The sequence below is a fragment of the Berghia stephanieae genome, chromosome 1 (genome assembly GCF_034508935.2).
Source record: "Berghia stephanieae isolate SIO BIC M18660-M18661 chromosome 1, UCSD_Bste_1.3, whole genome shotgun sequence".
Taxonomy (NCBI): Eukaryota; Metazoa; Mollusca; class Gastropoda; order Nudibranchia; family Aeolidiidae; genus Berghia; species Berghia stephanieae.
In genome coordinates, this window is record NC_088360.1 from 104709588 (window position 1) to 104734852 (window position 25265).

At 38.8% G+C, this 25265-nt stretch overlaps 2 protein-coding genes across 3 annotated transcripts in view; one reads left to right on the plus strand and one right to left on the minus strand.

The window, feature by feature from the left end:
• The first annotated feature begins 685 nt into the window (after positions 1-685).
• On the plus strand, positions 686-15059 carry LOC144962643 (uncharacterized). The gene is made up of 4 exons (XM_078895750.1): positions 686-813; positions 2556-2799; positions 5055-6989; positions 12259-15059. The coding sequence occupies exons 2-3, from the start codon at positions 2584-2586 to the stop codon at positions 5313-5315; spliced, it is 477 nt and encodes a 158-aa protein (XP_078751876.1). The 5' UTR covers positions 686-813; positions 2556-2583; the 3' UTR covers positions 5316-6989; positions 12259-15059.
• A 2217-nt stretch (positions 15060-17276) lies between these two features.
• LOC144962652 (succinyl-CoA:3-ketoacid coenzyme A transferase 1, mitochondrial-like) overlaps positions 17277-25265 on the minus strand; it is a 36696-nt gene continuing 28707 nt past the window's right edge. Inside the window, exons 12-15 of one of the 2 annotated variants that reach the window (XM_078895762.1) lie at positions 24949-25038; positions 24386-24466; positions 18947-19048; positions 17277-18193 (exon numbers count right to left, since the gene is read on the minus strand). In XM_078895762.1, coding sequence (XP_078751888.1) covers positions 18158-18193; positions 18947-19048; positions 24386-24466; positions 24949-25038 — 309 coding nt within the window. In that variant the 3' untranslated portion in view covers positions 17277-18157. The remainder of the gene's footprint in view (positions 18194-18946; positions 19049-24385; positions 24467-24948; positions 25039-25265) is intronic. The other variant, XM_078895763.1, reaches the window with a different exon arrangement.

Consider the following 25265-nt stretch of genomic DNA (forward strand, 5'->3'; position numbering starts at 1 on the left):
ATCAGGGATCCTTAGTAAATCGCTTTGAGCACGTTTAATGGGTATTGAGCTATGTAAAAACTCAAGTTCTTTTGTTTTTGTTTTTTGTTTGTTTGTGTGTGTGTGTGTATGTGTGTGTGTGTATCTTGTTACAAATCCGAGAGTGTATAACAATGTGTGATATGTGATAAATACTATATAGCTTAGTCTAAAAAATGCGACTTCAGTTTGTATAACTCACTTTTTCTAGATATATTATTATGATCAATAGAGAAAAGAATAAAATAAAATGAATGAATCAAGACTACGTTAGGTTTATCTCAAAGATAGTTTGAAAAAAAAACTAACTAAAATTACCATCACTTTGGTACAGAAGAGAAAGAGTCTGATTGATATATTAAATTATTATTATAGTTTAGGTGCACGCAGGATTCAGATAGAAAGATAAAACAACAGTAACAACATGACAGATGCTTCGAAAAATAAATTAAACTAAACAGATTGATCTATTGATTAGTTGATGTTTCATTGATAATTATTAGATGATATAAATAGATTATTAAATTACCTAAAGTAACGAAAAGAAAAGAAAACGGCGAAAGCAATCCACCAAAGACCATCGAAGTAGGTTTTTGATGAAATAACGTTGCCAAAGAGACCGTTGAAAGACATAGACCGAGTTTTGTAACTCTTTTCAAGTTGAGTCACAAAATAAGTTTTACGGAGCTCTCGTTAATTTAATGTTATGAAAGGTCTATAATCCTTGGATACAGCATCAGCAACTGCAAGATTTTGGATTCATATTTTTATATAATCTTCTGACATATTTTTAAGGTTGGGTGGATGATTCGTTAATACTGAGTTAAATAGTGGCAATCCAATAGAATGTTTTAGATACTGCAAGTACAATTTGCAGATAACACCACTTGCTTTACATTATAATAAACATCATTTTTTGAGACGGAGTGACTATTCTCATCCCGGGGGTGAGAGCTCGATCGCTTTTCTATTCTCATCCCGGGGGTGAGAGCTCGATCGCTTTTCTATTCTCATCCCGGGGATGAGAGCTCGATCGCTTTTCTATTCTCATCCCGGGATGAGAATGGGCTGCATGTTCACCCTCCTTACGTCCAGTGCCACTAAAAGCAGTAACGAGAGAGATGATGATGATCAGATGAGGGTAGTGAGGAAGGGGGGGGGGGGTTGCTAAGCTGACCCTACACAGGGATGAGAATAGCGAGAAGGGACGGCGGCTAGGCTAGGCTACCCTCCCTACCGGTTGGTTAACAGGGATGAGAATAGCGAGAGGATGGGGGGGGGGGAGGGTGCTAAGCTGACTCTACACAGGGATGAGAATAGCGAGAAGGGACGGCGGCTAGGCTAGGTTACCCTCCCTACCTGTTGATTACAGGGGTGAGAATAGCGAGAAGGGTAAACTACCTCTATTCTCATCCCGGGGATGAGAGCTCGATCACTTTTCTATTCTCATCCCGGGGGTGAGAGCTCGATCGCTTTTCTATTCTCATCCCGGGGGTGAGAGCTCGATCGCTTTTCTATTCTCATCCCGGGGGTGAGAATAGAGGCAGCCTTTTTGAGAACATGCTTCAGTCTTTTGTCTTGGCGGACACTTTTATTCCCAAAATAGTGAAATCATTTTACACATGCCTTACCAACCTTTTTTTTTATCAACATACATATGCTTTTATATTTTTAAACAATACAGTGAACATTCGGTTTAGCAGTTGTCATTTGTCGTAAATTGAACTCTAGGGTCAACTATTTTTAAAGTTTAAGTTGGGGTTGGCATCTGGCGCAGGTGATGATGGCCGAGAAAGATTAAGTTTAAGGAGAAAGAAATTTCCTCATCTTTTTATGGGTGGCATTAGAGTTAGGTGTAAGGGTTTTGAGAAGTTTTGTATTATATTGTAATTTATAGTATGTAGGGAAACGAAGCAAACTTAATGATCGGATAATCATGGTTTCCATGGTGACAGAAAAAAAAAATATGTCAAATTGTATGATTGAGGATTGCCTGCCTGGGATATCAATATCATTAAGAATCATAACGTCAATCTGTTCCATAGGGAAGGTTATTTATGATATAAGGAGACAAGAGGTTAGATTTTTTGGAACTGTCGTTATCTATTCATTACTGTTAACTGTAGAAATCGATTAATATTACTATTTCATCACTGTAAATATGGCAACAGAGTGGTGTTATAACCTAATATTGAAAACAGCAGTAGAAATTGTTTTGAAATCATTTGAATTCATTTGAATTCATTTTCAAATTTCTTAAAATAATCATGTAATCAAATAATAAAGTGAACCATAATAAGGAATGGTCAAATGATATCTTCCAGGATAGAGAAATACTCTATACAGATTTCGGAAAAGTTATAAATCCTACAAAAGCTGTGCATTACCATAATATGCGGTATTACGATAACATTTAATTTAAATGATCCAAAAGTGGTAACATATTGTTGTTTCGCATTTGTCACAAATGTAAATTTTAGGGTTTTTTATCACTGCTCTTTTTTTAATGATTTTTTAAAATTTCATTTCTTTTGCAGTTATAAGAAACCAAAACAGATTTTTAAAATGGCAAACGTTGGATATGATCTGCTTTGCAACAGTTACCCAAGGGGAAACATGAAGTGTGTGAATTTTACCCCAGATCGCATGATGCCTGTTTCCACTATGCACAGGATGGCGTTAAAGGCTCAAGAGAACATTATTTTGTTAATGAATAATACACAGTTGCTTACAAGACATCATCGACTTTCTAGCATGAATGAAGTGCTTATTTATCTCACTGTAAGTGGATGACCTTTTATACAAGATATGGTACTGAATTGTTGAATTTAAACAATTTATTTCAGACATGTAAGACCGTAACAACATAATTTACAGTAGTTATATTCCTTGTCACTGAATCCAATCTATTTTTCTTTTAATATTATTTCATTTCCTGCTGCATTGTTTTTGATAAACTACCAAACGATTATTTTAAAATAAAACAAACAAAATAAAGGCTCCAGCATTTATATCCACTTAACGTGCTCAAAGCATTTTACAAGGGATCTATAGCGAACACCAACATATAATATGTAGAAAGAGACATGGCATCTGGTTGGTAATATTACAATTTTTTAAACGACAAAGACAAAGCTGTTATCAACAAGGTACTTATTTTACACTTGAGTATGGTGAAAGAATGTTGGTAAAGAGCCTTTTGCAAGGACTTAATTATGCACTGCTCAGATCAGGATTCAAACCCTGGACCTTCCAGTCCGAAGGCAAGTGTCATACCACAAAACCACATCACCACACTTATTGTCCCATGTTTAACCTTTTTTGGAGACAATCATTGTTCAAGCACAAAGTAATTAAAAGTGATTGTGTGTGTAGCATTGGAGGTATATCCTGACTGGGACACTTAAAACATCTAGTTAAAGATCTGAACAAGTATGTATGAAAGATGCCAGACAAAGCAATAAAGAACAATAGAAGAAAAAAGAACATCCCAAAAAATCAGTCGACCTCGACTGGGGATCGAACCTCAGACCTTCTGATTACGATTAGACGTGCTACCATTACACCACAGAGGCTCCCGGTAGTTGGGACAATTTTTAATATTTATATTCTTCACAAGGGTACGCGTTTTATGCTGTAAATCCTTGCTTGCATCAAACAACACATTGGGATGTGTTTTTTTTCTTGTATTTTTCTTTCTTGCTTTGTCTGGCACCTTTCATACACACTGCTTCAGATCTTTCTCTTTTACTGGTACCTGCTCCTTAACTCTTTCAGCACTGGTTATATTCACATTTTCATCTCAAAATGGCTGACACCTAATTGAGGCATCATGAGAATGACAAGCTAAGACAAAGCTACATTCTAATTCGGCGCAAAATCTCAATTAAAATTGTTCTGATGAAAGAAATGATACCATTGGTTCAATTAATAGTACTTTTGGAGAAAGTAGCATTGGATTATAAATATTATTTTTGCCTTTCAAGACTGGTCACACTATGCGGCCATTGGCCGGTAGAACAGATTCTGCTCTGGCCGCACAGTGTGGCCGGCGCTGAAAGAGTTAATTTCTTTAATTTTATATCATCTAGCCTACTTCCTCATTTGTGACTTTAAAATAATTGGGTTTGAGCCTCGCTCAGCGCTTCGTTGAGTCATTGGAAAGGGGCTCTTGACTCACATTCTCTCACCGTACTCAATGTAATATGAGTATCTGGATTACCTAGCCGTTAACAGCGTTTTCTCTGTCCGAACAAATTGTAATACCTCCTAAGAGGCACCATGTCCCATCCTAAGTGTTAAGTGTTGCTGTTGTCCATGGACTCTTGGAAAGCTCAATTTGTTAATTTTCAAAAAAACTTTCTCATTTGTGCCTTAAAAAATACTTGGCTTATACTTATAAAATATTGCGGGGTCCTGATAGCTCAGTTGGTAGAGCACTCGCTTCACATGCGAAAGAATCTAGATTGATCTGCGGTGCCGATCTAATCCTGTCCACCCAGCTGTGATTGGATAGCTAGGTCTATTAGATCTGGGAGAAAGTACTTTGCAATAGACTAGCATCCTATCCAAAAGATAGCAAGTAATTGCTATTTTCCATTTCATGCTATAGAAACCTAGATGAACTCTGGTTCCATGGTCCCAATGGCTCTGATGGCTACTTTTTAAAATATAAAATGTTCAGAAAATGCCCCTCGCAAATGAATCAGGTATACTATGTGGCTATGGAGTCTAGTGGTACGACACTCGCCTTTGTATCAGAAGGTCTGGATTTGAGCCTTGCTCGGTGCGTAGTTGAGTCATTGGAAAAGGCTCTTTACTTACATTTTCTCACTGTAATCAGGTGTAAAATGAGTATCTGGCCGTTAACAGCATTGTCTCTGTCGTCCAAAAAAATGGTAATATTGCCTAACAGGCATAATGTTAAGTGTTGCTGTTGGTAAGGGACCCTTTGTAAAGCACTTTGAGCATGTTTTGTGGATATTGCCCTATATAGAAGTTCAAATTTGTTTTGTTTTTTTCCACAAAATTTTCAGGGAAATCATGAAGATGTGGGCATGCCAGGCGACAGAGGTGATTTTTACAGAAGAAAGTTGGCAGAACAACTGTTTGTTCATTACGGCGTCCACAATATTGATCACTACAACGTTTTAGATTTGGTTGAAGGGATCCTGAAACTGGAACACGATTGTCGTCTCATTCTAAGTCAACTGGGTTGCCACAGATCCGAAGCCCCACCCGTTGATGTGGATGGTCAAGTTCTGGACATCATTGGACGTCTTGCCAATATGCAATAGAACTGGTGTGATTCATCACCACACGTTCAGCAGTGTGGTTTGTTTTGTTACCACATATCCAGCAATGTGATTTATACAGTTACGTAAAAATATTTCAGATTTACAGTAAAAACCGGTTGAACCAAACTGCTAGGCACGCTCTTATCTTATTTGTTTTGATTTAAACGAAGTGACTAATGAATGTCTGAATAATTTTTTTTTTCATTAAAAAATACACTGCTGTCCGCTTAAGATAAACTGTGTTAAGATAAACTCTTGCTTGAAATAAACTCTTAGGCTGGTCTCGATTTTTCTGTTCTAAATTATTAGTAATTTAAAACATTTAAGAAAAACTCCATCGGTGAGCTAGTCCGTATAAGATAAACTCATCAATCTGGATTTACAGGATGTGAAAAGATTACTCTCAACTCTGGGAGAGTGCAACCCTACACTGATTAGGGACCTGGAATAGTGCAAGTATTCACGGCAAGCGGAGTGAATGATGTCAAGATCATTCAAAACAATAGGTGAGAACACCCAATCGACCCAATCGAACACAATTGGATGATGATGATGAAAAAGTAAAGTATTCCCATATTGGTACGTTTTTATTTTGGACAAATAAACAGTAAACAGAAAGCAAATAAAGTCTTTTCTGTTTAACCACAGTGTAGAGGTTAGCGCTTTCTTATTGGTCAACGATAACAAAGACATGCAATAATATTGAATTGTTTAGTTGTATTTTTAACTATTATTATTTTTACTAATTTTGATTCAGCCATTTTGGTTTAACAAGTTTTTACAGTAGTACGAATGATGCATATTGATTTCAAGAATTTTATGATGAAATAATTTATTTCTCCCGCATTTTGTAATAGACGTCTATGCATATTTACAATAAACTTGTCATAATATTTTGTTGAATATTCATTTGGTAAAACGCTTTAAATTATGCTTGCTTTATTTTTTGTTTTACTGCAGCTGTTTATAGATGTGAAATTATAAAGCATTTATTGATCGTGTAAAGTCAAATCTTCGCAATTTTTGTTTTCCAAACAATACAATTTGATAAAAATTGCTCTTCTATATTTTACACACTCTTGTTGTTGGGATAAGTTTAGATTTTTTTGTTTATATTTTTCAACAAAACACACCAAATTACACCATTTTGGATTTATCAATTACAAATGTATTCACCAAAGAGTTTAATTAAGCTCAAAGATTTAAAATTAAAAGCAACAGTAACAATCATGATGTATGGCTATCGCTTCTTGTAATTAGATGCTACTTATTATGAAATTGAAGCTCGTAACAGCATTTCATTTTCAAGAAGTCTTGCTTGATTATATATTATAATTATTAATATTAAACAGCGACAATCTTAAATGTTTTAAAATTTAATGATATCAACTGTCGCTGAGAATTGTATTAAATTCTATTGAATGAAATATTATAATTAAAATATGAACATTTGAAAATTAGTTGAACAACCAAATTCCCAAAAGAGATAGCGTGCCATAAGAGGAGGTTGAAGAAGATTAATATTTTAAGACGTCACTATAAAAAAAAAAAAATGTGAATACAGATTATTAATTTTGTTCAGATCTATCCCATGGAATTAACCAAAGAATTATCTTAAAACGCATTTCTCTTAGAGCAGCATTACCACGATATGATTCGGGTTTCATTACATAGGTTTTAATTCAGAAAAGTGAGTGGAGCAGGCACTTATGTTGGTAACAACAAGATATGAAGTGAATAGAAAAGTGCCAGAAGACAATAGAGAATAAAAATTTTTCGCGGCGGTGGTGGGGTTTGAACCTGCGACCTTATTGGTACGACAACTCCGCCTGGCAGGTGAGAGCGTGGCTCTACCGTGTGAGCTATCCACGAACACAAAAATATTCGTTTCAAACTCAAAGTCATTACTAGATCCCTCTCTCACCCACTTCTTGAGACCGCCGATTCGTTCGTACACCACCATCGCGAATGATTTTGACCAGCAGTTAAGCTTAATAGCCAATATTCTCACACAAACATATAACATAGAAACGATTGAGACATTGAGTATGCTCCGGTGTATGGGGTGAATTTTTAATTCAGAAAAGTGAGTGGAGCAGGCACTTATGGTGGTAACAACAAGATATGAAGTGAATAGAAAAGTGCCAGAAGACAATAGAGAATAAAAATTTTTCGCGGCGGTGGTGGGGTTTGAACCTGCGACCTTATTGGTACGACAACTCCGCCTGGCAGGTGAGAGCGTGGCTCTACCGTGTGAGCTATCCACGAACACAAAAATATTCGTTTCAAACTCAAAGTCATTACTAGATCCCTCTCTCACCCACTTCTTGAGACCGCCGATTCGTTCGTACACCACCATCGCGAATGATTTTGACCAGCAGTTAAGCTTAATAGCCAATATTCTCAACATCATCATATCTTGTCGCGCCAGTGAGTCAGCCAGTCCCGGGCAGTCTGGTTGCATTCTCTCAGGTCAGCATTGGTGCAGTGAGGTCCCAGTGAGCATTCGGACAGGATGTGGTCCATGGTCTGTCTGGGGTGACCGCATGGGCATTCAGTGCCCGGTGAGATTTTCCATTTAAAGAGGTTGGTGGCGGTGTTTCCCACCTTTGCTCTAGCTCTGTTCAACGCCACCCAGTCTTTTCTCTTAAGGTCTGTGCCTGCTGGGAGCTTTTCTGTTGGGGGCTGGAGGGCATCGTTTGCTGTCTTGTCCCATTCTACCCATTTGTCCAGGCGGAAGAATGCTGAGTGATCTGGGTGAAGGCTCTCTACTGTGAGGAAGCTATTCCTTGATTTGAGCCTGCTTTTGGGACAATTGTGGTTATGAAGGGGGTGTCTCTGGTCCATTTCCTGTTTGTATTTTTGTATTTGGGCATGAGTTTCCCTCCGGATGTGTGGTGGGCTATTCCTGCTGCACGGTAGACCAGTGGTAATGGTGTTGCTCTCAGCTGGCCCGTTACGATCCGGCAGGCGTTGTTGAGCTCGGGGTCTAGCTTGGAGGCATGGCACGATCGGGCCCATACAGCTGAGCAGTACTCCGCAGTTGAGTAGCTGAGGGCCAATGCTGTGGTCCTTAGAGTTTTAGGGTCAGTTCCCCAGTTCATGTTTGCCAGCTTTCCAAGGAGGGCATTACGCGTGGACACTTTTGCCTTGGTCTTCCTCACGTGTTCTCTGAAGGACAGAGTCCGATCAAGCGTCACTCCGAGGTACACTGGGTGGTAGTTGTACTCTAATGTCTGGCCATTCCACTTGATGTTAAGTTTTGTGTGGGCTTGGTGGTTGTTGAGGTGAAATGCACACACTTGTGTTTTCCCTGGGTTGGCATTCAGCGAGTTTTTAGTGTAGTACTTTGTGAGGATGTCTAGGGCATTTGTCAGTCTGCTCTCGATTGGTTGGAAGGACGCATCCTGTGTTGCGAGGCATAGGTCATCAGCATATATGAATCGGCGGATATTTGGGAACTCAGGCTGATCATTTGTATATATGTTGAAAAGTGTTGGAGCCAGCACTGATCCTTGGGGAAGACCATTCTTCTGGGTGCGCCACCTGCTCTTCCGGCCATCCATTTCAACAAAGAAGCGCCTGTTTTCGAGAAGTGACTGGATGATATTTACAATTTTCTTATTCTTTATCATTTTAGCCACTTTGAGGAGTAGGATCTTGTGATTCACTGTGTCATAGGCTGCAGTGAGGTCGACGAAGACTGTGCCAGTGACCTGTTTTGTCTCAAACCCATCTTCTATGAATTGTGTAAGGTTAAGAAGTTGACCACATGTTGACCGTCCTGGTCGGAATCCAGCCTGGTCTGGAGACAGTTGTTCGTCTAGACTGGGTGACATGCGGGACATAACCATTCGCTCAAATAGCTTGTATGTGATGCACAGGAGGGAGATCGGGCGATAGCTTTTCTTGGATTTTGGATCTTTCCCCGGTTTCAGTAGGGCGACTACTCTTGCTTTCCTCCATGCACTTGGCAGCCTGTTTGTCCTTGCGCATACATTGAAGAGGTCCAATAGCCAGGATAGCGTTCTCGGGCCAAAGTGTTGAATCATCTCAGTTGTGATTCCATCCAGTCCAGATGCTTTTCCTGCCTTCAGATGGGACAAGGCCTCTAGTAGCTCCTCCAGGGTAAAAGAGTCAAGATGATCTTCACTATCCTTGAGAGCTTTGTCCATTTCACGTTTCAGGGATTTTAGTTGGCCTCGTGCTTTCTTGGCTGGTTTCCCATTCAGTAGAAGCTGATGTGCTACTTGGTCAGGTGTTACTGCAGCCACTCTTGTCTGGGTATTTTTGTCATTATTCAGTTTGAAATTGTAGTCCAGGCCTTTTTGCTGTTTAGGGTCATATTGGTGGAGGTTATTAATTCCTTCCATCTTTCTGATCTTTCATCGGCTATCATTGATGTGAGTTCTTCACCCAGTTTTAGGGTTTCTTCACTGAAAGGATCCACCTTGTATGATTCAATGTATCTTTCATATAGTTTCTTGCTTTCATCTCGGAGACATGGAATATAACTTTTTCGGCATCCTCTGGGGATGTTTTTCTTTGCAACTTTCCATATGAGTGTTCTGAAGTCGTCGTATCTCTGTGGGTCACTTTTTATATTGGTGATCTCATTGTCTAAATCTTTAGTAAAGTTTTCCCAATTTGCTTTTCTAAAATTGAATCGTGGTATCGCATTTGATTCGAGGGCTTTAACAGCTGGTTTGATGCTGATGGTAATAGGCCTGTGTTGAGATTTCGGTATAGGCTCACCTACAGTCCTTTCAAAGTTTGAGAAGTGTTGAGAGGATATGAATGCCAGGTCCGGATTGTAACCTTTCTTCCACCGGGCACTCATAAAGGTTTTCTTGAATATTCTCAACACAAACATATAACATAGAAACGATTGAGACATTGAGTATGCTCCGGTGTATGGGGTGAATTTTTAATTCAGAAAAGTGAGTGGAGCAGGCACTGATGTTGGTAACAACAAGATATGAAGTGAATAGAAAAGTGCCAGAAGACAATAGAGAATAAAAATTTTTCGCGGCGGTGGTGGGTTTGAACCTGCGACCTTATTGGTACGACAACTCCGCCTGGCAGGTGAGAGCGTGGCTCTACCGTGTGAGCTATCCACGAACACAAAAATATTCGTTTCAAACTCAAAGTCATTACTAGATCCCTCTCTCACCCACTTCTTGAGACCGCCGATTCGTTCGTACACCACCATCGCGAATGATTTTGACCAGCAGTTAAGCTTAATAGCCAATATTCTCAACACAAACATTGAGTATGCTCCGGTGTATGGGGTGAATTTTTAATTCAGAAAAGTGAGTGGAGCAGGCACTTATGTTGGTAACAACAAGATATGAAGTGAATAGAAAAGTGCCAGAAGACAATAGAGAATAAAAATTTTTCGCGGCGGTGGTGGGGTTTGAACCTGCGACCTTATTGGTACGACAACTCCGCCTGGCAGGTGAGAGCGTGGCTCTACCGTGTGAGCTATCCACGAACACAAAAATATTCGTTTCAAACTCAAAGTCATTACTAGATCCCTCTCTCACCCACTTCTTGAGACCGCCGATTCGTTCGTACACCACCATCGCGAATGATTTTGACCAGCAGTTAAGCTTAATAGCCAATATTCTCAACACAAACATATAACATAGAAACGATTGAGACATTGAGTATGCTCCGGTGTATGGGGTGAATTTTTAATTCAGAAAAGTGAGTGGAGCAGGCACTTATGTTGGTAACAACAAGATATGAAGTGAATAGAAAAGTGCCAGAAGACAATAGAGAATAAAAATTTTTCGCGGCGGTGGTGGGGTTTGAACCTGCGACCTTATTGGTACGACAACTCCGCCTGGCAGGTGAGAGCGTGGCTCTACCGTGTGAGCTATCCACGAACACAAAAATATTCGTTTCAAACTCAAAGTCATTACTAGATCCCTCTCTCACCCACTTCTTGAGACCGCCGATTCGTTCGTACACCACCATCGCGAATGATTTTGACCAGCAGTTAAGCTTAATAGCCAATATTCTCAACACAAACATATAACATAGAAACGATTGAGACATTGAGTATGCTCCGGTGTATGGGGTGAATTTTTAATTCAGAAAAGTGAGTGGAGCAGGCACTTATGTTGGTAACAACAAGATATGAAGTGAATAGAAAAGTGCCAGAAGACAATAGAGAATAAAAATTTTTCGCGGCGGTGGTGGGGTTTGAACCTGCGACCTTATTGGTACGACAACTCCGCCTGGCAGGTGAGAGCGTGGCTCTACCGTGTGAGCTATCCACGAACACAAAAATATTCGTTTCAAACTCAAAGTCATTACTAGATCCCTCTCTCACCCACTTCTTGAGACCGCCGATTCGTTCGTACACCACCATCGCGAATGATTTTGACCAGCAGTTAAGCTTAATAGCCAATATTCTCAACACAAACATATAACATAGAAACGATTGAGACATTGAGTATGCTCCGGTAAAAAAAAAATTTTTATTCTCTATTGTCTTCTGGCACTTTTCTATTCACTTCATATCTTGTTGTTACCAACATAAGTGCCTGCTCCACTCACTTTTCTGAATTAAAAATTCACCCCATACACCGGAGCATACTCAATGTCTCAATCGTTTCTATGTTATATGTTTGTGTTGAGAATATTGGCTATTAAGCTTAACTGCTGGTCAAAATCATTCGCGATGGTGGTGTACGAACGAATCGGCGGTCTCAAGAAGTGGGTGAGAGAGGGATCTAGTAATGACTTTGAGTTTGAAACGAATATTTTTGTGTTCGTGGATAGCTCACACGGTAGAGCCACGCTCTCACCTGCCAGGCGGAGTTGTCGTACCAATAAGGTCGCAGGTTCAAACCCCACCACCGCCGCGAAAAATTTTTATTCTCTATTGTCTTCTGGCACTTTTCTATTCACTTCATATCTTGTCATTACATAGGTTTATAATATGTACTAAGAAGAACATTTCTATAGCACTTTATGCAAAGTCCAAGGGTTGTAATATATAAACAACACATTGAAATAAGACCGGTTTTAAGCTGAGAGCTGACTTCAGCTATCTCGGTCTTTCTATCGGCTAAAGATTATCATAATTAACTGTCTCTAAAACCGCCATTGAATATTGAAAACAGAGGGGCTCATGCCATTACAAGTATAATCAAGTGAAGGAATCGTAGTCCAGGTTGTTTATAGAGAACGTGCATTCTACACATTTTTGGCATTGTCAGATTTTCCTCTATATTTATTTTTGTTTGTCTTCATCCTGTTCTAAGACAATGAGATTTTTTTTTTTTAATATGTGACCCAACATCTCAAAACAGTATGTTGGGATGAATCGGGCATCTAAAAGTGAATTTCAAGTCAAAAGAATAAAAGAAAGGAGATTTGAGTCTGTTGCAATGCAAGAAAGTATCTTTATTCTTCACCACCCCGAATTGAAATAATCCCCAACTTTCATAATTGTGGCTTTTCATCTATTACCCATCTCTTCCCTGACATAATACAGCTTTGACTTGAATGGTCACATATACCTGCTTGCCTTTCATGCCTCACCTTGTTTTACGCCAATAAGAACAATAATATGACTCAGTGGTACGGTCTTTGCTTGATACCCGAAATGTATCGAGTTCGACTACCCGCCGCGTTGTGCAGCCTTGAGCAAGTCACCTAGCTCACTTTGCGGCGCTGCAATGCGGCTGATGCCTGGGTTATTCCAGTCTTCCCTTGAAATAGATCCTAAAGAAAATTTCCCCTTTAGGTTTTTTTTTAACCAAATCATGAAAATAATCCCACTGATATCTTTTGTATCACGTGATTCTATCAACGCGTTGCTGAGCAATAAGTTTCTTTTATTTTATTTTTACAGCTCCCTGTATACTTGGAATAACTATAAATGTATTCACAGCGTATTAAATGAAGCATTTTGTTTCTTTAAACATGTATTCACAGCATATTAAATGAACCATTTTGTTTCTTTAAACATGCCTCTTAAATATATGCTGAATTGAATTAACTATTTTTGGCTTTATCCTTTATTTAAGCATACTAAGAGCAATAACTGAAACAATCCTATTTGTATATTTTGTCTTTCATTGAAACAGATGCTTTTGGTTCCTTCTTAATCATTACTTAACAGGCGTATGTATATTGTTTTTTTCTGCTTTCTACGGGGGGGGGGGGGGGGGGGGGGGGGGGGATTCAAAGTAAAAGTAGTATATTGTATATATCAAATTATTTTTCCAACCTTTCACATGTTTGAGGAGGAGATGTTGTCATATTAACAAAAAAAAAAGTGACTATCTTGATGTATAACTCCGGCCATTTTTGTACATATTGTTGAGGTGGGAAGAATAACAAATCAATGCCATTTGTAAAATGTTACCTCTTGTCGTTTATTTCTTTCCACATAAGCTGTGATAATGCCATGGCCACATGGTGTATAACAATGATTATTTTATGTTTGTTCATTTCTATTTGAACACTGACTGATTGCAATTGTCAAAAAATGATTTTTTTGTTTGTTTTGTTTTGTTTTTTTTCAACTTATTTCTAAGTCCATTTTGACTATCGTTCACTTTTGAATGTGTCACTAGATTAGTGTGAGGTCTCCTATCAATTTTGTGAAACTTTGTTGTTTTTATTGTTTTTTGGACTAGCTTAGAATGAAACTGCAAATTTGTTGTTTTTTTTTTTATTTTTGTCCACAAACAGCAAGTTACTCTGAGCGCCATGCTTGTAGGTATTTTATTTTTTCACAAAGTCTCTTGGACATGCTACGCAATGTGATGATAAAATACTATATGATGAGATAACTTCCAATATGCGCTTAGCCCAATTTTCGGCATTCAGCGAAAACTGCAATTTGTTACTCATTTTATAATGGTTTAAAAGAGGGAAATACGTGTCTTGTTTGCCTCATAAAACAATACCCTGAGTGTTTTGAATTTCAAATTTTCTCAGGTTGATTCTCAGGTCAGGTGTCCAACAGATTGCTTGAAGGTGTTAACTCATTTTCTATCTGGATGTGACGCTGCAGGTTTTACAAAGTTACATCTTCAAACTAGTAATAAGCAAAACTAAAAATAACAGCTTCAAAAGAGAACAAAATACCAAACACGGAACGTTTTGGGCTCAAAACACTTTTTCAGTCAACAAAAAAAAAAAACCCAATAAAGATTTAAATACATTACTAAATTTCAAACAGATGACATAGATAACGTGTAGGTCATCTCTGTAGAAAATATCTTGGACTCAGAGACCTATAAATTATCTCTGTCGTCCATATGGAATTTAGTAATGTATTTATGTCTTTATTGTTTTTTTTTTGTTGTTGTTTTTTTTTTGTTGGCTGAAGAAGGGTTTTGAGACCGAAATGTTCCGTGTTTGGCGGTATTGTGTTCTTGTTTCAAGCTATTATATTCATTTTTGTTTATTACTTTTTACAGTCCACAGCTTCTAGCAGCCTAGTATCACTCTTCAAACTACAATGTAGATATATAATGTTTCAACAGTAAACGTTTATCAATTAATTTTAACACTGAAAAGCAAAATGTTTGCTTATATCATAATTTTATAGGTTGCCTAATTTTTGTTTATATAATATATATATAACATCCCTAGCAATAACTACTTCTGAAAAGTTTAAAAGTGCATATTTTAAACATGTAACAAACGCAATTAAGTAGGCCTATTTTGTAGTAGAACTTGCATGCATTTGAAATAAAAGTCTCCTGCAAATGATTGTCTACTGTGTCTTCATCTGATTATAGTTAACATCTTTCTTCTTCATCACCATCTTCTTCTTCTTCTTTTTCTTCACCTTCTACTACTACTATTACTACTACTACACAATTACTACTACTACTACAATTACTACTACTACTATTACTACTACTACTACTACTACTACTACTACTACTACTACTACTACTACTACTACTACTACTACTACTACTACTACTACTACTACTACTACTACTACTACTACTACTACTACTTCTCCCCTCCTTCTTCTTTCCTCCTCCTTCTCCTCCTCTTTCTTCTTTTTCCTTTTAAGTCTATATCTTCAATTTTGAAGATTCCACAGACCACAGTATTTTTATTTCATAAGATGTGAGACTATTCCACTGCCTCAAAATTGATGGTATGAACAAATATAGGTGGGCGTCCATTTTTGAGTGGGGAACCATAAACTTAGATAGCTTCATCTCATTTTGTTGAATATCACCAATAGGTTATATCCCTTGGTCGTTTAGGCCTTTGTAAAATATTGTCACTTTGTCATTCTACACAACATACAAATCCACGGGCTGGTTGGGGTTCCTGACTTCCCATAGTGGGCAGGGAGGTACATACTGTGTCCTCTATCCCTCTATATCTGTTTTCCAACATGCTTTCTGTCTTTGTCTTGGAATAAGATTATCCTGACCTCCCATAGTGGGCAGGGAGGTACATGCTGTGTCTTCTAACACCCCCCCCACCCACACATACCCGTTTTCTAATTGTTTTCTGTTGTCTTGGAATGAGATTACTTGGTTTTGTCCTGACCCTGGCCGGAGTTCCTTGGCTGGGAGAAAGAATAGTAATGTATAGTAATAGCTTTGGGAGATATATCTTTTTCTTGTAAATCATCTCTCTGTTATACATTGTATAATGTTTAGTTTGCATATTATATTATATGATTTGTAAATATTTGAGTGTATTCCTCTTAGTTGGGACCTGTGCTTGTGTCTGGATGAGACTTTTAAGTGATCTCAAACTCAGTACTTTGACGGTGTGCTCTTGGAATCTACATCTGTTCCCTATTTGAACCAATCCCCCTTTGTCTCACTTTTCTTTTGTGATTTAATTGTAATTCTAGAACTTTTTACTATCCCATTGTCTTCCTTTTTACTGGCGCTGATATAACCTTATTGTGTTGCAAGCGCCATAAAACCCTTAAAAACATAAGAAAACAAACCAAATCCACAGGAAATATCCATAACATACTTGGACACAGAATGTCACTGTGTCTTTATCCTCTGTCTTTTACTGGCCAGAAACATTGACCTTCAATTATCCATCGATTAAAATGGACCCCGTCACAGCAAAAACTTTCAAACCTGGGACTTTGCGAAGAAATCCACTTTCAAGAAAAAGAATTGAGCAAGTGTGTCTGAAAGGTGCCAAAGCAAGAAAGAAGAATACAAGAAATTAAACATCCCAAAATGGTAGCACATCTGACTGGTAATCATAAGGTCTGAGGTTCGATCCCCAGTCGAGGTCGACTGATTTTTTGGGATGGTTTTTCTTTCTTATATTATTCTTTTTTGCTTTGTCTGGCACCTTTCATAAACACTTGTTCAGTTGCCTGCTCCTTTATTTCTTAATTTAATCTACTTTTAAGAAGTTTTCAGCCCAGTCTTCATTTTCTATGACGTCTCTTATTCAGAAGCGTTGCAGATCATTTGTAAACATTTGAGTGCATTCTTCTTCTTAGTGGGGACCTGTGCTTGTGTCAGGCTGAGACATTTATGTAATCTCAAACTAAGTAGGACTGATAGTGTGCTCTTGGGATCTATATCTGTTTCCTATTTGAACAAGTTATTCTTTGTCTTACTTTTTCTTGGGTGCTTTAATTGTAATTCTTGAAGTTTTTACCATCCAATTTTCTTCCTTTTTACTGGCGCTGATATGACGTAATGTGTTGCTAGCGTCGTAAAACCCTTAAAAACAATCGGACAAACACAAACGTTCCAGGCACAAAGTTCTACATATACCATATTATATTTAACTGTCCGTTTTTGTGTTGTTTATGACGTTTTTTTTTTAATTTATTTTTTATTTATTTTTTTTGTTAATTTTTTTTTTTTTGGTGGTGGGGGGGGGGGGGGGGGGGGGGGGGGGGGGGTTAAGGCGCTGAAATATCAAGAAAGGCATGCGCCACTAAACTTATAAAACTGTACTCAAATAAAAATACCTATTTCTGTACTTCTTTATTCATTTATTCATTATTTGTGTTCGTTTGTTCATATTCGTATTTGCCAATCAGTTCTCTGCCGTACTCTGGAAAAACCCATATTAAAAAATTTGGCCAGAAAACGTCCTTCAAATTTCGATCAATAGAAATGACCCTCATCTTGGCAAAAAAAAAACAAAGTCTCAACCTGGGACTTCGTAAATTTGCCACTATCACATTATCTCATTCGTCTGTCGTGTTTCATTCATCCTGTTTTGTTGATAAAGGGAAACCCGAAATCCACAGTACCTGTCTTTGTCTAATAAATTGAAGCTTACTATTCAATACTTATCGTTATTTTTAAAAAGATAATAAAGCAAACAATAATAAAGGTTAATAAAAGTTATATAAATCAACAAAATGTTTAACAAGACTAAATACACAAAATGACCTCCCCCTCTCTCTCTCTCTCTCTCTCTCTCTCTTTCTCTCTCTCTCTTTCTCTCTCTCTCTCTCCCTCTCTCTCTCTCCCTCTCTCTCCACCTCCCTTCATCTCTCCCTCTCTCTCTCTCTCTCTCTCTCTCTCTCTCTCTCTCTCTCTCTCTCTCTCTCCCTCCCTTCACTCTCCCCCCCCCTCTCTCTCTCTCTCTCTCTCTCTCCCTTCCCCCCTCTCTCTTTCTCACTTTATATATCTCCCTCTCTCTTTCTTCCTCTCCCTCTTTCTCCCTCTCTCTCTCTCTCTCTCTCTCTCTCTCTTTCTACCTCCCCCCTCTCCTCCCCCCCCCCCTTCTCTCTCGTGCTCTATCATTCAACCTTTATTTATTGCAATTGAAATATTGTTCACGTCTTATTTCATTCTTGTGTTTATAATAGTGGATATAATCAAACTTGACCCAACATCTTATGACGTTTGCATTGGTCTCAGCTCTGCAGATACCTGTTACGAAAAAGATAAAGAAATACATAAATAGGGTGAAAATTAATTTTTACATCCTTCAACAATTAAGAATTGTTGTGACATGAAATGACAAGTTATAAATAGGTAGGTTTATCAAGAAAGATATAATTAGTGGGTTTATCAAGAGCGGCTATGTGGTCTAGTGGTATGACACTCGCTTTCGGATTGGAACGTCCTGGGTTCGAACCTCGCTCGGCGCATAGTTGAGTATTTGGAAAAGACTTTTTACTTACATTCTCTTGCCGTACTCGGGTGTAAAATGAGTACATGGCAGTTAACAGCTTTGTCTTGTCTCTGTCTGAAAAAAAAAATTGTATTAACCCCTAACAAAGGTAGAAGGTCAAAAGTGGAGAATCGATTATGACTCAATCACACAATTCTCAGCAAGCGCCATTCGGACTGCGAGGCTTACCCAATACATACGCAGGTAGGCTGTCAAAAATTCGAATCGTTGATGGAACAAAAAAATGACTGCTCATTATTGCATTGCACTCTTGAGCGTAGAATTTGGAATGTGAGATCGTGTCTTTTGGGGGGTTTTTTGGGTTTTTTTTTTCCCTTGCTGTTGCAGGTCCAGTGAATACCACCTCAAGTTTACGATATTCGAAAAGGGACAATTTTTAAGTGAAAGTAAATGGAAGTTAAGATACAGATTTAAGTTATTAACACGGAATATATTAATACTAAATATAATATATTAGCATTAATGTTTGTCTGAAATATTATTGTTACCTGTAATTCACAGCCTGTAGCTTTCTTGACGTCCTCCACACTGAAACCATCTGCTATCTCTGTCATAATCAGCCCGGCATCTCTAGAGATTTCAAACACTCCCTATGAAAAGAGTTTCGTTTTAAAGAGTTCAGTTCACTCACTGAAAGTACTTTTAAACAGTAATGAGCAAAAAATGAATATTACTTACTCTTACTTACTTAGGCCGCCCCTTGGGGCGCCCAACATGAGCCACAAGTCTTCGACATTCTGTCCTGTCCTCCATAAGCGTACGCAGCTCCCGGGTGTTGTCCATTCCTGTGTCAACTAGCAGACAGTCAATGTAGGTTTTATTCTGCCTGCCTCTGCTTCTGGTTCGCTCAGGTGGTTCCCATAGAACAAGACTGCTTGCAATCTCCTCCTTGTGTCTCCAGCAGTGCTCCGCAAGTCTCAGTCTTCTCTTTTGAATCTTCGAGGTCACTGGGGGGAGGTCACTGTAGAGCTCTTCATTTGTTATGTGCTCTTTCCAGCTTACATTGAGGGCCATCCGCAGCATACGGGTGTAGCAGCCGTCCAGTTGCTTCTCAGGAGCTTTAGTAAGAGTCCATGTCGCTGCTCCATCTAGAAGCACTGACTCTACCGTTGACAGGAACGGTCTTTTCTTTATTTCCCTCTGTAGGTTTGAACTCCAGATTTTCATGAGTTTGTGACAGGCACTCCAAGCCAATGCTTTTCTGACAGAAATATCAGAGGAACTGCTTTGGGTCCAACCTCCTAGGTACTTGAAGCTGTCAACTTCTTTCAGCCATTCTCCATTCTTTGCCTGTATTGGCCTTTCTTGGTTGCAGGTTTGGAAAACTGTCTTCTTAGCATTACAGCATAGTCCTACTCGTTCAGCCTCAGTTTCAAGTCTGTTGAGGACTTCTTGTGCCTGGTCCATCTCCTCGTTCAGTAGAGCCAGATCATCTGCGAAATCTAGATCCGTGACAATCATAGCTAGATTGCGCCTACTTCTTTGTCTATGCAGCGTGAAGCCCAGCTCGTTCTCCATGCCAGCGTAGGTCTTTCTCATCACATAGTCCAAGACAATTGCAAAGAGATAGGGGGCTAATGTATCACCTTGAAGCACCCCTGCTTTGATCTCACACAGCTCAGTTTCACCATCTGGAGAGATAACTTTTGCCCGTGTGTTCCCATACATTTTTTAATAATAAAAATTAATATAACTTTATAAAACAATAACAGCTTTGTAAAAGATCAAAATACCAGACACGGAACGTTTTGGGTTCAAAGCCTTTCTTCAGTCAACAACAAAAAATACAAAACAAAAACATCATTCAAATCACAGAAAAATATTTGGCGCAGAAAAATATTTGGCGTGTCTTGTAGGCTAGTGCGATCTTGAAATGCTTTCTGTATTATTTATATTATTATTTATCTTTTTAACTAAATAATTATTTAGTCATATATTTTACTTATTTATTTATATATTTATTCATTCATTCATTGATTGCTATAAAAGCCAAGGCTACCACACACTCAGGCAGCTTCCCTCGCGTATTGCTGACTGCCGTATAGGCCATCCGGTATTGCGTGTTCATTACGTGGCTGTATGTGTGTGTGTAGCGCGAGATTCAATATGCTGTTCATTCAACAGTTCCATGCTTATCGTGTTGCGTCTGTTTGTTTTAAACAATTAAAGTTTAATTCATGGATTACCATCATAGATGTGGATTATAATATTGTGTTCAAGTACAAGTCTTCAAACCACTTCGGATTAGTTCTACATTAATACTTTGTTCGATTTATTTATTAATTGTAAACAAGAATAATGGCATTGTGATTCGTTCGCTTGTTTCACTAGGCCAAGGCATTCTTTATGAACAGTAATGGCGTGGTGCTTATGATTATGTGTCGGTTCAAGATTTGATTGACCAGTGTGTTGCTTTGTTTCAGTTTTAAATTGGTTCTCTCGTATAAATTATTGGACATACATCGAATTATTTGTTTTTAAAAAGTTTTAAATAACTAATAATAACAAATCTACTTTTCAAGTCATGGCTATTCAGATATATTTCTTTATCCTCATCTATATCCTTATCCAGACTTGGGGATGATGTCTAGTGATAGAAGTAATATAATAGTATAAGATATTACAATATCTTAACAGCTTGTGGATCATTGTTTAATAAATTCTTTCATTGAAATGTACTGAGTGCCGGATTCAAGCGCAGATTATACTTAGTAGTACTAGTACACGAAGAGAAGGAAAGTGAGAGAGGAAGAGAGATGGAGAGAAGGGGGGGGGGGGGGGGCATGCTTAGTCATATTCAGTGTTACCAAAACTTCGGTCTGGAGCAAAAAATTCCGGGTTACAGGCAACCTCCCTCAAATTCCGGTGAGGTCAATTTGTTCCAAGGATACCCCCCCCCCCCCCCTCCTTTCCGACCACCTCATCATCGCTTCCACTACTACTACAACCACCATCACCATATCATCAATACCACAAACTACTACAACCACCACTACATCATCATCACTACCTTTACTACTACAACCACCAAAACCACATCATTATCATTGCCACTACACCACCACCGGATTATCATCACTACCAGTACTACTACAGCCATCACTGCCACCACTATTACAACAACCACCACCACTTCTGCAACCACTACCACCACATCATCATCACTACCTCTACTTCTACAACCACCACTACCTCATCATCACAACCACTACTACTACAACCACCAACACCACATCATTATCACTACCACAACTACACCACCACCACCACCACCATATCATCATCTCTACAACTACTACTACTACAACCACCACCACTACATCATCATCACTACTACTACAACCACGAACACCACCACCTTTATCATCGTCACCACTACTACTACAACCACCACATCATCACTACCACCACTACTACAAGCGCCACCACAACCTCCACATCATCATCATTTCTACCACTACTAATACAACCACCACCATGACATCGTCATTACCACTTCTAATGCGCCACTACCACCGCATCATCATCACTATCACTACTACAACTACAAAACACCACCACATCATACCAGCACTACTACTACTACTACTACTACTACTACTACTACTACTATTACTACTACTACTACTACTACTACTACTACTACTGCTGCTGCTGCTGCTACTACTACTACTACTACTACTACTACTACTACTACTACTACTACTACTACTACTACCATCGCCACCACATCATCATCACTACCACCACTACTACAACCACCACCATATCATCATCATCATCACTACTACTACAAGCACCATCATCACCTCATCATCACTACCACTACTACTACCCATCACCACCGCATCATCATCACTACCACTGCTACTACAATCACCACCACCACATTATCATAATTATCACAACTTCTACAAACACCGCCACTACATCATCATCACTATTACTACTACTACTACAACCACCACCACATCATCATTACGACCACAACTACTACAACCACCACCACCACATCACCATCGTTACCACTACTACTATAACCACCATCACATCTTCATCACTACCACTACTACTACAACCACCAACACCACATCATTATCACTACCACAACTACTACAGCACCACCATATCATCATCACTACAACTACTACTACAACCACCACCACTACATCATCATCACTACTACTACAACCACCAACACCACCACCACATCATCGTCACCACTACTACTATAACCACCATATCATCACTACCACCACTACTACAAGCGCCACCACAACCTCCACAACCTACTACTACTACTACTACTACTACTACTACTACTACTACTACCACATCATCATCACTACCACTACTACTACAACCACCACCACATCATCATTATCATCATCACTACTCCTACTACAAGTACAATCATCACCTCATCATCACTACCACTACTACTACCCATCACCACCACATCATCATCACTACCACTGCTATTACAACCACCACCACCACATCATCATCACGACCACAACTACTACAACCACCACCACCACATCATCATCGTTACCACTACTACTATAACCACCACCATCACATCTTCATCACTACCACTACTACTACAACCACCAACACCACATCATTATCACTACCACAACTACTACACCACCACCATATCATCATGATTACAACTACTACTAATACTACAACCACCACATCATCATTACTACCACTGCTACTACAACCAGCACCACACCATCATCACGACCACCACTACTACAACCAACAACCACCACATCATCATCGTTACCACTACTACTACAACCACCACCACCACATCATCATCATCATTACCACTACTACTACAACCACCTCCACCACATCTTCATCACTACCACTAGTACTACAACCACCACGACATCATCTCTCTCTCTCTCTCTCTCTCTCTCTCTCTCTCTCTCTCTCTCTCTCTTCTGTGTGTGTGTCTATCTATCTGTGCGCACGTGTGTGTGTGTGTGTGTGTGTGCGTGTCTGTACGTCTGCCTCGATCTCTTCCATCTATCTATATTCCTCACCTCTCTTTTACTTTACTTCTCTTTGAAGACTTGACATTCTTAACATAATACGTTGCGGAACTAAGTACAAAGGCATTGTGCACTCTCTTATAGACCACCTACCCCCCCCCCCCCCCCAACCCCAACACACAGACCATAATTAATTAATGCAGTTGCATCTAACACAATGCCGGGATTACGGTGATCCATGCTTGTAAATTTGATGTGTAGCTGCGTGTGGGCCGCGCAAAGCAATGGCCTACACACTCGGCTGTGGCGAGCGGGTGAATCTGCCCGGTGTGAGTGCCCTCTATAAAAGCACATTGTTATTTGTTATTTTTCACACATGTTACATAATATAACAAAATCGCATGATTATATTTATATATACGCAATATAATAAAGGCTATTATGAATAGACACTCGTCCATTTCAAATATTTTGCTAGTGTATTGTAGAAAGTATAATAGATTGAGCCGAATCTTTCGAGCCATCATCGGTCAAAATCGGTCCTGTAATAAAACCTGTAGGTGAGCGCAAATAAATCTGGCAACAGGGTGGCCAGATGACGATTCCCAAACGTCAAATTTTAATGACCAAACATTATGGGTACTATCATTATGCCCTTGCAGATTTTATAAATATTAATTTGTGCCAACGGAAGATCGAATTACCTTTAATATAAGAAATGTCTGCAAGTTATTTGTATATTTATATGTAAAAAAATTTTTAAAATAATTTTTAGATTTGCCAGTATTTCTGAGCTCATTGGCAAAAATTTAACATAGGCTGCACGAAACAATAGTCAATGACCCCAAACAAATTTTTTATAGAGAATTGATTCTGCGAAACGAGAGCTCTGTGTTTCCTGTTTCCCCATTTGCTTACCATGTCAGTGATCACCATGTCTACACATCCAATGCCAGTCAAAGGAAGGCTGCATTCTTTCAGGAATTTTGGTTTTCCATCCTGCGTTATATAAAGATCAGAATATTTCTTTTGACAATTTAATCTCGTCTGTAGAGTTGATATTTAAAAAAAATATAAAGTTATTATAATATCGTTTCTTTTCTATTTTGCTCTATATTCAAAAGAAATAGAACAAAGGGAAATGTTCTTTGAGCTGTTAGTAGCAAAATGTAGATACAAAAAAAAAAAAAATAACTCCACAAAACGCTACCGAATTTGTTGCTAAATTCCTAGGGAAATTTTCATTACGTTAACCTGAAATAAAAATATTTTTTGTTTGATAATAATTATTATAAGGAAGTCTTAAAGGACTTTTCATTGGTCCCACTCTCTTTATTTTATATTCATAACCTGGCAGATGCTCTAAAATCGAAAGTCCGCCCTTTTGAAGATGAGTGAAGGTGGAGATTAAAAGACGATTCAGATTCATTCTCTGTTCATTCCAACCACCGCAACAACAATAATTGATTGTCAAGACCTACCTTAGCAGTGTGCTCCATAGTAATGATGACCTTGGTAGATTCAAGAGCGACCAAGTCCATAGCTCCTCCCATCCCCTTCAATGTCTTGCCCTAGGCAGAAAGGGAATTCGAGATTCATTACATTAATTTTACTTAAATCTTCATAGTGGGACATCTTATACTTATATTCGTGCGGCTATGTGGTCTTGTGGTTTAAAATTCGCCTTCGGACCCTCCTGTGTGGGAGGTGGAAGCAGAAACGTTGAGAAGGTAGATGTAAAACGCATTATGGACGGTGCCCCCGTTTCGAGCCGAAATAAGTCACGGCAACCCTTGTA

Excerpts from the sequence above, each read along its gene's own strand:
- LOC144962643 (XM_078895750.1), top strand. The coding sequence starts at position 2,584 with ATGGCAAACGTTGGATATGATCTGCTTTGCAACAGTTACCCAAGGGGA. Across the intron at positions 2,800-5,054 it reads AAGTGCTTATTTATCTCACT|GGAAATCATGAAGATGTGGG; the intron begins GTAAGTGGATGA and ends CAAAATTTTCAG.